At 46.0% G+C, this 14,778-nt stretch overlaps 1 protein-coding gene across 2 annotated transcripts; it reads right to left on the reverse strand.

Moving 5' to 3' along the window:
* Positions 1-1,871: 1,871 nt before the first annotated feature.
* IZUMO2 (IZUMO family member 2) lies at positions 1,872-12,668 on the reverse strand. 2 transcript variants are annotated; one of them, XM_012754232.3, is made up of 7 exons: positions 12,437-12,668; positions 12,226-12,300; positions 7,346-7,432; positions 7,082-7,102; positions 5,983-6,063; positions 3,516-3,636; positions 1,872-1,967 (listed from the first exon to the last, which is right to left on the reverse strand). In XM_012754232.3, the coding sequence occupies exons 1-7, from the start codon at positions 12,666-12,668 to the stop codon at positions 1,925-1,927; spliced, it is 660 nt and encodes a 219-aa protein (XP_012609686.2). In that variant the 3' UTR covers positions 1,872-1,924. The 2 variants fall into 2 exon arrangements, with proteins under 2 accessions (XP_012609686.2, XP_012609687.2); XM_012754233.2 differs by lacking the exons at positions 1,872-1,967; positions 3,516-3,636 and adding an exon at positions 3,662-4,860.
* Positions 12,669-14,778: the final 2,110 nt, after the last annotated feature.

Genomic DNA, 14,778 nt, shown 5'->3' on the forward strand with positions numbered 1-14,778 from the left:
TTTCTGTTTACCTCAGTTTTACCCATCACCTCTTAAAGGGCAATGTTGTAAAGGAAACAGAGTCCTATGCTGGGAGCTAGGAAATGTATGTTCAGGAATGCAAGGATGGTTTAATATTAGGATATAAAACATATTGATATATCAAAATAATGCAATCATATTCATAGATACTGAAAAGGCTTTTAATAACATTCAGTAACCAGTCATTTCTAGATAAGCTTAATAAGTTAAGAATAGGCCAATATTGAACAATAATAACAAAAATGCTGAAGAGTTACTGGTCTCTTCTTGTGTTTAATTATACACATATAATAAAAACTTAATATCAGCCTTAATGGTAAAACACTAGAAGCATTCCTGTTAAAGTCAAAACCAAAATGTCCACTCTCACTACTATTGGAAGAATTAAAAATGTAATTATACAACAGAAAGAAACAAAAGACATCATTGAAATAGAGAAGTCTGGGTTCTCATTCTTCTTTTCACATATGATTAAGATCATGAAAATCAGAGAATCGACTGAAACACTAAAATAAACAAGGTAATTCTGTAAAATGACTGGGTACAAAATTAATTAAAACGAATAGGTTTTCTCCATTTAAACAAGAACCACAAGGAATGTAATAAAAAACTTTCTCTGATTCCCACCAAACCCAGCTGGCTTTGGCAACTTCCTTCCTGGGTTCCCACAGGATCATCCCAGTATCCTAGCGCTGATATTGTAATCATTGCTGTGTTGTAATTGTCCAACTGCACTCTCCAGGAGCTCTCATCACACCATAGTTTATGCACAATTTAATTATCTGTTTATTGTACAGATTTTATTATAAACAGATAATAAAATTATCTGTTTATTGTCCCCTGGGAATCCCCAGGGGATTCCCATGAAGTTAAAGGAATATCTGGACCTGTGGCGTGAATACATTTTTAAAAAATCCATAACAAAGGCATCTTTGGGCCACTAGTTTGCGACCCCCAAACCTGAGCCTCTTCCAGGTGGGCTGCGGTCTGGCTACCCGCGTAAGAGGTGCGCGTTAAGTCAAGCATTTTGAGGAGTCTGCTGTAGCAGGCCAGCGCACAGGGGACTGTGACGTCATACGCTCCAGGAGGGCTGTCGCCATGGCGACCAGCGTCCGTTGCCTAGACACGCCTCTGGCAGGCTGGAGGCAAGGGCTTGGAGTTGAGAGAAAGAGGAGGGGGCAGAACCTGCTCAGAAATGGAGAAGAGACACCACTGCCTACTTGGTTCCCGCCGACTTTTCCAACACCACGGAAGTGGCAGCGCCGGATGAGGGGAGTGCGCCTGCGCAGCCGAGGCCGGAAACTACCATTCCCAGAATCCTTTCGGTTGGAGCCAATTCTATTTCATTTTCATGGTACAGGGAAAAGAGACGAGGCGAACTTGGCAGCAGTAAAATATAGTGGTTGCGCACTCTACAGCGCATGTACTAAAACTGGTAGCTTGGCAACCAGTGGGGCTGGAACAAAGAAGTCGAGGTTTCGGCCAATCAGAAGTTACGGTTTACATACACACCCTCCTATTTTTAAAGTGACTGGGACGCCGGTATCCATGGTAACAGATATTGCGCTGGCAGCGGATTCTGGGAAATGTTAATAGGGAGGCCAGCGGAATTGATCAACACTTAAAAGTTTCTTTGCTAATCTCTCACTAATGTAAAATCTACAAAAAACGCCCAGCCCCAGAAGTTTTCCTGTCATCTCACAGAGGTAGCAAGACGTGTTTGGGTTGATTTTGGTACTTGAAATAAATTCATTGCCAACAACATTTATGGAGAAAGTTGGGTAGAGAAACAGAGCTGGACACCAACTGTGGGGAGGAGGGCCCAGGAAACTGATAGACACATTGAGAAGATTGTCACAGATTTTATTAAACTTTTCCCCTTACACACCTTCAAAGCATCACCCTATTGCAGCAGGAGTTTTCGGTTTTTCCTGTACGTACAAGCCCTAGTAAGAGAGAAAAAGCCTGGAGGTTAGAAAAGAATTTCAGATTCCTGCTGCTCAACTGACCCTTACCCCCCCCAAATTCCCTCCAATCATTGGCTTGATTTGGTTCAGCCAGTGACGTCATGAGTCTCTGGGCAGATTTCCAAAGTTCTCAGCCAATCGAAGTTGATACCTCAGAAGGGTGAAAAGTTGGGAGAGTAAGATGTGGGACCCGGAAGAGTCAAAAAAGACAGGAGGCGACACAGACAGCGAGAAAGACTAAAAGAGCAAGGACAGACAGACAGAAATGGAGAGATGAAAGGAAGAGATGGGGATAGTGGAAGCAGAGTATAGTGGGTTAAAGTGTGTTTTCCCCCAAAAGATACATCCAAGTCCGAACTTCCGGTACCTGTGACCGCGACTTTAATTGGAAATAGGGTCTTTGCAGATGGAATTAAGTTGAGGTGAGATGAGCTCATCCGGGTTTAGGCTGGGCCCTACATCCAAGGACAGATGTCCTCCCAAGAGAAAGGAGAGGGAGATTTGGGACGTAGACACAAAGAAGCCACGCAACGGAGGCAGACGGGAGGGAAGCCAGGCCTAGGGCTGCCACAGCCGCAGGAGCTGGGCGACAGGCGTGGAGTGGATTCACCCTCACAGGCTCCAGAGGGAACCAACCCTGCCAACCCCTGGATTCTGGACTTCTGGTCTCCAGAACACAGAGAATACATTTCTGTTTCTTGAAGCCAGCCAGTTGGCGGTGACGTGTTACAGCAGCAACACGAAACTGATAACACAGGGAGACCGAGGGACGAGGAGAGTCAGAGATGGAAGAGAGGCTGACACTCCCGGAGCGCTCCTATGTGCTGAGTCACTCAGTGCCCACCACCAAAGCCTGAGGAGGAGGCGCTGGGATCACCCCCATTTTGAATATGAAGAAACTGAGGTGTCAGGGAAAGGAGGCTACTGGGCCACTTGGAGGAGGCAGAGAGAAGAGGAGAGGGGCTGGAGAAGCGTTGAGGGGCATACAGGCAGATGGAGGCAGGGACAAGCCCTCAGAGGTGGAGAGGGGAGGGTGAGGGCCACCTCTCCCTGGGGACAGGGGCCTGGTGCCCATGGAAACGTTTTCACTGTAATATCTCTGAAAGCCAGAAGATAACACATGAATATAACAATAATGATGATGATGAAGAATATATAATAATGAAGCCAACTTGGATGATCTTTGTCTTCATACCAATGCATTCGCAAAATACAACTTTTAGTAATTTTTATATGGAGGAAGGGGTCCGCAATGACGAAAGTGCTGAAGACCCAGGAAAGTCATAATATGGCCCAAGAGTGGATGAAAGAAGAGATGAGAGAGAGAGAGAGAAAGAGAGAGAGAGAGACCAATGAAAAAGAGGGAGGGGAGAGGGAAAGGAGGAGGAGAGAGAGAAAAAGGCAGAGACACATCAAATGACTGGGGAGGAGACTGCCAAAGTACACAGTGGCCTATCCAGGGAGGTGCCATTTTTGAGGCACCCAGAGGGACATTTGGGGGACAAGGAGGGGGCAAGGATGACTCACGAGACCACGATGACCACGAAGACCAAGACAGCCAGAAACACGGAAATAAGGCTGCCCAACAGAGCCAGGTTCCACTCTTTGCTCTTGTTGTACCGCAGGGCCACTCGGGGCTGCCGGTCAACTGGGATGGGTGGGGGAGACAGCCCAGACCTTCAAGTTACCACCTTCCTTAGCCTTGTACCCACTCTCTACCTGTCCCCTCAGCAACCTGGGGCGGGGTCAGGCTTCCCTGTCCCTTCTTCGGACTTGGTCCCTGCACTCCCCTGGAGTCTGACTCCCCATTTGTCCACTCCCCAAATGCTGTGTCTCAGGGACCAATGAAGGCACTCGGGATACAGCTGGGAACGAAACTGGCAAACTGCCCTCATGCAGCTGGCAGTCTACACAGCATGTCAGTCGCAGTGAGGAGCCAGTGCTAAATGCACCTCATTTGATGGGGTGGGGGGGGCGAGGAAGACTTGGGAACATTGACTCAAAACCAAGAAAAGGGACAGAGACACCATACACATGAGAGGGGGCTGCAAACCACTGACAGTCTCTCAAGATTAAAGTCTCCTTGTGTCTTAGCTGGCAACACTGAAGGCGGCCTTGGGAGTTCCACTCTGCATCTTCCACTCCCCTGCTGTCCCCAACTCTTTCCTTCCCTCGGCAACTCCTCTTGATTCGACCTTCAAACTGTACCCAGAATTGAATCCACCAACTTGGTCCAGCCCTCACCATTGCTTCTCAAAGGGGTCTCCCTGTGGCTCCTCCCCCTGTACTCCCCCACTTGGCCTCCAGAGGGCGCTGTTAACACCGACCTTAGCTCCCTCCTCTGCTCAATGGCTCCCATCTCACTCAGGATAAAAGCCCGAGTCCACCCTTTGCTCCAGCAGTTGCTGCATGATCTGGTCTCCCTGTGACCTGGCCCTTGTTCTAGCTGCACTACTAATGTCCTTCACTCACTCAGCCCTAGCCACGCCACTCCTCTTCCTTGTTGCGTAATCATGTTGGATTCTGCCTGTACTGTTCCCTCGTACCATTCACACTGTTCCCGTTACTCCCTCACTTTCTTCAGTTCTCAAAGGTCACCTCTTTATAGAGGCCCCTCCACCTGTACTCTGTATAGTAGCACCACCCAGATACACTCTATCAAGTTGTTTCTTTTCATTAGAGCACTCAATGCCTTCTGGAATCAATTCGTTTATATGTTCATGTAATTACCTTCTAACCCAGTGGTTCTCAACCAGGGACAATTGTTATCCCCAAGGGGACATTTGGAAGTGTCCGGAGACATTTTTGATTGTTGAGGGGTCTGTTTGATCATGGCATCTTGTGGATGAGGCTAGGGCTGCTGTTAACCATCCTGTGAATTAGGGGAGGGTCCTCATAGCAAAATACCCAGCTCCAAATGTCCACGGTGCTGAGGTCGAGAAACCCTAGCCTAACACCTTGCCCCACTAAAATGTGGGCTCCATGAGGGCAGGAGCTACATCTATCTCCCAGTCTGCTGATCCCTAGTTTGGGGCATTAAATACCATCCAAAGGAAGCAAACAAACAAATCTGAAAGTGGAACATTCTCTAGAACACACACCCTTTTTGTCAACTAGCCAATGCCATGGAGGAAAAAAACAACAACTCTAGATTAAAAAAATGAAGTGAAAAACGTACCAATTGAATGATATGAAAAATCCTTTCATTGAATCATGATTTGAACAAATCAGCTGTGAAAGATATTCTGGGGACAATTAGGGGAATGGATAGAAGGTCTTGGAATTATCTGCTGTTGAGGAATCGTTGTTAAGTCTGTTGGGTGTGGGGATGGCACTGTGGTTATGTAGGAAAATGTCCTTATTTTTAGAGGTACTTGATATGTATAGGTGAAATTGCATGTCTGTGGTTTATTTTAAAATACTATGATAAAGAATAAAATAGGTAAATTTGGAAGAATGTTCATTGGTAACATAATTTGATAGTGCTATATTAAAGAGTATGTTCAGAGAGGTCTCTCTGAGGAGGTGACCTTTGAGACTCAAATGAAGTGTGGGAGTGAGGGGAACAGCATGACACAGAGAGAGAACAGCATGTGAAATGGTCTAGCATGCCTATTCAACCTGGATGGATATATGTGGATCCCTTGTACTAATCTTTCTGCTATGAGGATATGTATATTTTTAGATCTCTGAATGAATGAATGAGCGAATGAGTGATTTCATCACATCCTACCTGATTCCCCAGGTATTGCAATGGCTAAGAATAAAATGTTTCTCTAGCACCTGCCATTCTGGTGTTAGGGGCATTTTAAAGTTCCAGAGGAATCTTCCCATTTAACAGAAGGGGGAAAGCGAATTTTAAAATGTGGAAGCAACTTCTGAGCCACACTGCGAGAAAACAGTAAAGGCAGAATTCAAGGCTGCATGTAGGAAGCCTCATAACCCATAGCTAGTGGGCCATAAATGTCTTCCTCTTTCACGTTCAGGAGCTTACCAAAGCAGTACTTTTTTGGGATACATTTGGATTTGATTATCTGGCATTGTAAACAGTCCAAGACCTCTTCGTTCAGTTGGTCTAGACAAGGGGAAAGGGAGAAGTATGAGGAGGGCAGAAATCAGAGGAGTGGAAAGGAAGAAGGGGAAAGAGGAGATGGGGTCCCTTGGCCCTCTTGATTTTTGGAGGTTCCACTGCACAGCCAAGCAGGTGGAGCAAAATGCACTGACAATTCACATGAAAAATAATTTTCATACAATCATTGAAGAGTTGAGCTGCAGTCATCCAGTTTTGTTTGTTTGTTTGTTTTTTAGGCTAGTCAAGTGAAGCAGTGGGAGTGGAAAAGGAACAAAAGAATCTGTAACTGGTTGTGATCAATTAGTTGTAAACACCACTGCACTTGGACCAGCCCCTGTAATCCAGTAGACCTAACATTCTGTTTGTAAACATTTAATTAAGCACTTGTTAATTTTGAGTTGACAGTTTTCTTTTTCCAATCTGGAGCCCTTTGTAGCAGAGACTGGTGAGATGCCTCCTCCTCTTCCTGCATACACAGGAAGACTACATCTCCCAGGCTCCCTTGCAGTAGGCTGAAACCATGTGACTAGTTCTGGCCAATGGAAAGTGAGCAGAGTGATGTGCGTCACTTCCAGGCGTGGGCTTAAAACTCCCAGTGTGATTCCCTATTCTCTTTCCCTTCAGAAGCAAGCTAAAAGTCTGCAATATGTGTGCAGCCTGGATCCCTTAGTCACTGCTCGGAAGAGCTGCTCAAAGCTCAGTGGAATTTGGTAAGAGAGAAACAAGCCTTTGTTGTGTTAAAGCACTGAGATGTGGGGGATTATTTGTTAATACAACATAGCCGATCCTATCCTGACTGACTTAACTCCAGTAATATTTTTTTGCAAGTAGCAATTATTTTCATAAGCCCTCAAAAAGCAAATCTCCCTAGGTGCTATGACTTCGGGGTGAGGGAACCGCCGAATGGAGGTGTGGTAGCAAGGCTTGCTTTGGGGAGGGAGGGTAAAAGGATGTAGGAGGGTAAAAGGATGTAGGAGGGTATAGGACGGAGGGAGGGGCAGACAACAAATCCAAGACTCACAGCAAAGTTGGGGATCGCAGGCTGCAAGAGAAAAGAGCTCGAGTGAGTTAAATTGAGATGGCAATCTCAATTGCCAGGGGATGGCAATTTAAGAATTTAATTGGGAAGGGAGAGGGAGGGAGAGGTGAGTGTGGGAAAGGAGAGATGAAGAAGGCTGAGTTATAGGGGAGGTGAAGGAGGAGGTTGGGAGAAAAAGTGAACGAAGTAGATCAAGAGATCAATGGGCAAGGGGAGAAGGTGGCTTGGTGGAGAAATACGCTGTACCTTTTAATTCATATGATCTTAAAACTGTCTTGAGTTCCTTGATCGCGTTTGCCCTAAGAGTCACCAGCTCTTCCAGCAGAAGCTCATCTGGGGAGAGAAAGAGATTCTTGTGGGATGGGAGGCGCCCAGCAAGCCCATCCCCATCTATGGCTTCCAGGAGAAGGGATGTGGAAGCTCGTCTTCATTTACCAGAAATAAGGAAGACCAGGTATTCCTTAGGGTCCCCTGGGCAAATCTATGGCTTAGGAGATCCTGCCTCTAGCTTTTGATTCACTGTGGGGCCCCCAGGCTAAATCACCCTCCCTTGGCCTCAGTTTGCTCATGTGGTAAGTGGATTTGGACTGGATAACCTCTTCTTTTTTCTGTCTACACTCCTTCATGATTCCAGTCCAACCTCATGGCTTTATATACGACCTAGACTTGCACTGTCTGGTACGGTAGCGACTGGCCACACATGGAACACTTGAAGTGGGCTAGTCTGAACTGAGATGTGCTGTAGGTATAAAATGTACACAGGATTTCAAGGACATAATACAAAAAACCTATAAATTGTCTTAAATGTTTCATTTGCACATTGAAATGGTAATATTTTAGATATTGGGTTAATAAGATATATTATTAATTTCACCTGCTTCTTATTTACTTCTTTTTTCAAAAAACGTGCCTACTAGAAAATTTTAAATTTGGTAGCCCTGCTCATATTCTTTTCCTATTGGATGGTACTGGCCTATACACTGATGCCTCCCACATTTATATCTCTAGCCTAGACCACTCACTGGTGTCCAGATTCATATATCCAACTATCAAGTCAAGATCTCCACTTGGATGGCTTGTGGGCATCTCAAACTAAGTCCCAAACTAAACCCTTGGTGTTCTGCTCCAAACCAACTCCCAATCTCCCAGTCTACTCCATCTTAGTAAATGCCATGATTCTGGTTGCTTGGGTCAGAATCCTTGGTGCTGTCTTTGACCCCTTTCTTTTTTCTCACATCCTACATGCAATCTGTCAGCATGCTTGGCACCAAATCCTGTCTGCTCAATATTCAAGATATCCATCCCCTCCCTCCTAATGCTAGGATTTCATCTTACACAGAAATAATATCTCCCTCTCATTCCACTCTAGCCTTCTTGGTTTTGATGTCCTGTGAATATGCCAAACATCAGCCCATCTCAGGAACCTTGCTAGTTGTTCTTTCTGCCTTTAACCTTGCAGTCCCTCATGGCTTCCTCCCTCCGTCCCTTCATGTTGCTTCTTTTCAGTGACATCTTTCTTGGCTGCCCTATTTTAAGCTGTAACCCACACCCTGCTCCCAGTATTCCCTAGCCCCCTGTTCCCTGCTTAATTTTTTTCCATAGTATTTCCCCCCATTTGACATATTAAATTGTGCAGATTAACTGAGCAGATCTGGGTTGTCCAAACCCTTCACATTCCAAAAATTTGGCTCTTGCCTGGTTCCTAGAAGGTAATCTCTAGGTTCTTGGAATATTCTGCCTCTTGAGAATGTCTTGGTTTACCTGGGAGCCTTGGGCCACACCAAATAGTCTATGCTAACAATATGATTGATGGTGGGAGCCTTGGGCTGTGCAGTAGCAGCTTGACCTCTGGAGGGGCTGGAGACTGAGTAATTGAAGTCAACCGTGCCTATGTGACTGACCCCCCAGTAAGAACCCTGGACACTAAGGCTCAGGTGAGCTTCCCTGGTTGGCAATACTCTGTGCATATTGTTGCACTCCATTGGTGGAGAATTAAGCACCATTCACATGACTCCACTGGGAGAGGACAACTGGAAGCTCACACCTGGTCTCTCCTGGACTTCTCGCTACGCACCTTTTTCCTTTGCTGATTTTCATTTGTGTCTTTTCATTGTAATAAACTGTAACTGAGGTTTGCTGAGTTCTGTGTTATTCTAGCAAATCTTTGAACCTAAAAGTGGTCTTGGGAGGTCCCCAAACACACATGTATATTATATTGCTTTATCGTATTTCTTGTCTGCCTTTCTCTCTAGCATATATGCTCCAAAGAGGTAGGCATTTCAGTCTGTTATATTCATTGCAGTATCCCCAGCTACTAGGACAGTGCCTAGCATAGAGTGACTAGCGTTATAGTAAGTGCTCACTAAGTATTTGTAGAATGAATGGATTGAATAAATTTTTAAGTGCTATGCTAGCCAAACGTCTATAGCCATCGAAGTGCCATTGTAACAGTGCAGGTCATGATTGTATTCTGGGTGACTTTCCACTTCACTGAACCAGGGGATTCCAGTGTTTCATTCCCCAGGAAGGGGCCTGAGTCTGGTCAAAGGGGACTATATTTGTCTGCATTTAAAAAACAGCTCTATTGAGATATAATTCATGTACTATACAACTCCCTCATTTAAAGTGTATGGCTCAATGGTTTTTAGTATATTCACATATTTTGCAATCATCACAATTAATTTTAGGATATTTGTTACCCCAGAAATAAACCCTGTGCCCATTAGCATGTATTTAAAATTTCATATTCACTAAATGGTAGGGTTATTCTAAAAAGGAGATAACATTATTACATAATTAGCATATTTTTCCTGATTCTATGACTATTTCTCATTCATTATTTAAAAAGGTAGGAAGAAACAAGAAATTGAAAACTACAATTTGACAAGCACAGGGAAGAAAGCAAGCACCACCTTCAGTCCCTTTAACTTAGGACACCTAGAATCAGTATTTTGGTTGCTCGTGTTAGATTAAGGTTAAGTATGAAATGTCCGATTTCCTTAAGTGCTAAGTTTGACAGTTGATATCTCTGATATTTCAGTTTGACACTTATTGCTTTCTTTTTATTGTGAAGGTACATCCTCAGTCTTTCAAATGTACATTTTGGCTTGTGATTATCTTTCAAATGATTTTTAGAGCAATTTTTGTGAAACTAATGGATAAATCAAAAATTCGTATTATTTTCAAATATGAGTTTCGTTGCAGAACCCATGCAGTGCAGACAGCCTGAAATATCAACAAAGTGTTTGGGAAGGATGTGGCTAACGAACGAGTCGATGGTTTGAGAATTTCCCTTCTGGTGATTTTACTCTTGAAACTGAGCCACGTGGGCGACCTGAGACCAAGGTGGATAATGATAAACTGAAAGCTGTAGTGGAAGCGAATCCATCTCAACCTACATGACAATTAGCAGCAAGGTTTGACGTTACTATTCCAACAATATTGGACCACTTGAAACAAATGGGCAAGGTAAGAAGCTGGATAGATGGGTACCGCATGAATTAAATGAGTGCCAGAAGAGGAATCCTCTGGAAGCTTGCCTTTCTTTGCTGTCACGACATAAATGCAAACAATTTCTACATCGCATAGTTACCTGTGATGAAAAATGGATTCTTTTTGACAATTGCAAGCATTCGGCACAACGGTTGGATAAAGATGAAGTGCTGAAACACAGTCCAAAACTGAATATTCATCAATAAAAAGCTAATGGTGTCTGTTTGGTGGTCCAGCGCTGGCATTATCCGCTACAGCTTCATGAAACCTGGTCAGTCGATACAGTGCATGTCTACTGCAACCAACTGGAGGAAATGACGAGGATGCATGCGATTAAGCAGCTGAGATTGGTCAATAGAGACAGGCCAATCCTCTTGCAAGGCAATGCTCGACCACATGTCACACAAACAACGCTGCTCAGACTACAGAGGCTGGACTTGGAAACTGTCATCCACCATATTCACCAGACCTTGCACCAGCTGACTTCCACTTCTTCCAGGCTTTGGACCACTTCTTGCAAGGAAAAATATTAAATTCTCAACAAGCTGCGGAAAACGTCTTTCCTGATTTCATCGCCATACGATCTCCAGGCTTCTTTGCTGCTCGCATAAGCAAGCTGCTTAGATGGCAAAACTGTGTCAATAGTCTGGGCACGTACTTTGATTCACTGGACTGCTTCTTGGTTGAGATATAATAAACTAGACTTTGGAGTCAAAATCAGACATTTTTTTCTTTCTTTGTTTTTTGAGACAGAGTCTCACTCTGTTGCCCGGGCTAGAGTGCCGTGGCATCAGCCTAGCTCACAGCAGCCTCAAACTCCTGGGCTCAAGCAATCCTCCTGCCTCAGCCTCCCGAGTAGCTGGGACTACAGGCATGCGCCACCATGCCCGGCTAGTTTTTTTCTATATATTTTTAGTTGTCCAGCTAATTTCTTTCTACTTTTAGTAGACACGAGGTCTCTCGCTCTTGCTCAGGCTGCTTTCGAACTCCAGACCTTGAGCAATCTGCCTCGCCTTGGCTTCCCAGAGTGGTAGGATTAACGGGCGTGAGCCACTGCGCCCGGCCCAGACATTTCATATTTAATGACCTCAAACAAACGTAACACACAAACACACATTTTTACATAAAAAAAAAAAAAATAGCGGGCTCCGCATGACGTCACTCATCCTTCAAGGTGGGGCGGGGCTCTGCACTCGGACCACGCCCCCGAGTCCACAGGACCCTCTACTGCCCTCTGCTGGGAAATGTCAGAACAACCGCACAAATCTGCGACGACTAATCCTGCGCCTGGCGCCCTAGGCGTCGCCGGACACAAAACCAGAAGCATCCGCGGGCTGCCGGTTAGGAATACAGCGTCTGAGCCGGGGGTCCCTGGCACAGATCTTCAGCGCTGCTACCTCCTAGCTGTGTGTGACGTTGGGGGGGTCCCCTGACCTCCTGAGCCTCAGTTTCCCCGTCGGCGAAGTGCGCATCACTCAGACGGCCAGCTCCACGCACTGCCGTAGACTCTTCTAGGTGAAGCACTCGGGCCCGGGCCGGGCGCGGCGAGAAGGCCGTGTGCGCGTTTGCTTTTATCTTGGCACCGGGGCAGGCGGGGGAAGGGTGCTGGGAAAGGCGCCCCTCTCGGCTCCTACCTTTCATAGAATAAACCAGCAAGCGCTGCGTCTGGTTCCTGACAAAGGACGCCACCAGGTCCAGCTGATCTGCCTCTGGGGGCGGGAGGGAGGACATTCCAGTGGGTCCCCGAGGGCTAAGGGCCTCCCCGCCGCCTCCGCGCCCGGCCCCGCCCGGCCCTGCCCCCCGGGGCTCCTCTCGGGGCGCGGTCCCCGGGCGTCTGCCCCGCACCCGCTTTCCCCGCGAACACGTTCAGCGCGTAGTCCCGGAAGAAGGGCCCCTGCATGCCCCGCAGCAGGGCCTGGGCGCGGGCCTGCAGCTGCTCGCGGTGGAAGCGGCCGGGGATGATGGCCGCGCGCAGTTTGTCCAGGGCCTCGTTCACCGAGTCGACGCACTGCAGGCAGCCCCGGCCGCCGGGCGCGCCCCGGCCCAGGAGCAGCAGAAGGGCCAAGGCCAGGGCCATGGCTGGGTCTTTGTGACGTCACAGAGGCAGCCCGCAGGCCCCGCCCCCCAGTTAGGGGCGGGGCGGGCCAGGGAACACCACAGGTGCGTTCAAGCACGCGTAAGCTGAGCACCTACTGTGTGCCGGGCATGGAACCTAGGCAGAGAGAGTCGAGAAAAAACAGAAAGCCTCTGCCCTCGTGCAACTTCCTGGTTCCTACTGAATTGATTCATTCAACACATATTTATTGAACACCTACTATGTGCCAGGTGCCGACCAAGGCCCCCAGAGCTAGAGGTGAGAAAAACAGGAGGTCTCTGCCCTTTTGGCACTTACTTTGATTAATTCAACACGTATTTACTGAGTGCCTACTGTGTGCCAGGTCTCGTTCTAGGCACCAGATACAGAGCTGAGATAAACACAGGCAGCCCCTGCCCACCTGGAGTTCACATTCATTTCTTCCACAGACGTCAGTGTTGCCTACTACGTGCCAGGAGCTGGAGATGACTGAGCTACGATGGACACCGTCGCTGCTCACGCAGTTCAGTCCAGCAGGGGTGGGAGGGAGTGGGGGGAAGAGAAATGTAAAACCCGGTAAACAGATTAGTAAATAAAGCAATGACAAACTGCATTCTGCTCTGGGGTGCAAATACAGTGTGATGACAGGAGAATTCTCAAGGGCAGGAGGTGATGTCTGGTTCCCTGCTCTAGCCCGGTGCCTGGCATGTTCTAGGTCCTCCATAGATATTTAGTGAACCCACTAAATATCCCTGGGGACTCCCCAGGGGAAGTGTACTTTGTTTTTTCCCTGAAATTTTCACCCTGAAAATGTTCAACTCTAGAGAAAAGTTGCAAGAGTGGCACAATAAACACTCAAATATGCCTTCACACTTTGCATTCGCTGTATCTCTCTACCTATATGTAGATTAATAAAATAGTAATTTAATGATGGAGATTAAATTAAAAGACATTAAATATTTCTGGTAGTTCTGTTGACAATAAAATAAAATAAAAAAACATTAATAAAAAATAAAAGACATTAAATATTAGTACACAGATACAGCAAATGTAAATCAATTTATATTATATTAATATATAGATTAATATTAATTTAATTAATAGATATTTAAGTCAATAAAGACTAAATAAATATTAGTGTGTATAGAGAGAGTGACATAGAGACAGAGAGAGAGAAAGGGGGAGAAAGGGAGGGGAGGGGAGTTGTCTTAGTTCAGGCCCTTGTAACGAAGTGCCATAGATTGAATAGCTTATAAACAACAGAATTGATTTCTCACAGTTCTGGAAGTCCAAGGTCAGGGTGCCGGCAGGGGCGAGTACTGGTGAGGCTGCCTTCTTGTATCCTCACATGGCAGAAAGAGGGTGACAGAGCTCTGTAGAGTCCCTTTTAGAAGGGCACTAATTGTACTTATGAAGGTTCCACCCTCAAGACCCAATCACCCCCAAAGGCCCCGCTTCTGATATCATCACAATGGGGGTTGGAATTTCACATATGAATTTTGACAGGATGCAAACATTCAGTCCATCACAGGAGGGGAGGGGAGAGGAGAAGAAAGATATAATTATGTATAATATATGCATATTTTATTCCCCTGATTTGCATTCTCCTACATTATAATTTGTTCTCCTATTGGTTTCCTTCATAGCACCATAGATATATTTATTTTGATCCATTTGAAAATACCTAGCACTCTGGGAGGCCAAGGTGGGAGGATTGCTAAAGGTCAGGAGTTCAAAACCAGCCTGTGCAAGAGCGAGACCCTGTCTCTACTAAAAATAGAAAGAAATTAATTGGCCAACTAAAAATATATAGAAAAAATTAGCTGGGCATGGTGGCGCATGCCTGTAGTCCCAGCTACTCAGGAGGCTGAAGCAGGAGGATCACTTGAGCCCAGGAGTTTGAGGTTGCTGTGAGCTAGGATGACGCCAGGGCACTCTACCCGGGGCAACAGAGTGAGACTCTGTCTCAAGATAAATAAATAAATAAATAATTTGGAGACACCAAGACACTTTACCCCTAAATTCTCCAGCACATTTCTCTTAAGAATGAGGACCTTCTTCTAGAGACGAGAGTCTGGTTATCACTCGTGGGAAATTTAACATTGGCTCAACA

This window comes from Microcebus murinus, chromosome 16, assembly GCF_040939455.1.
Source record: "Microcebus murinus isolate Inina chromosome 16, M.murinus_Inina_mat1.0, whole genome shotgun sequence".
Taxonomy (NCBI): Eukaryota; Metazoa; Chordata; class Mammalia; order Primates; family Cheirogaleidae; genus Microcebus; species Microcebus murinus.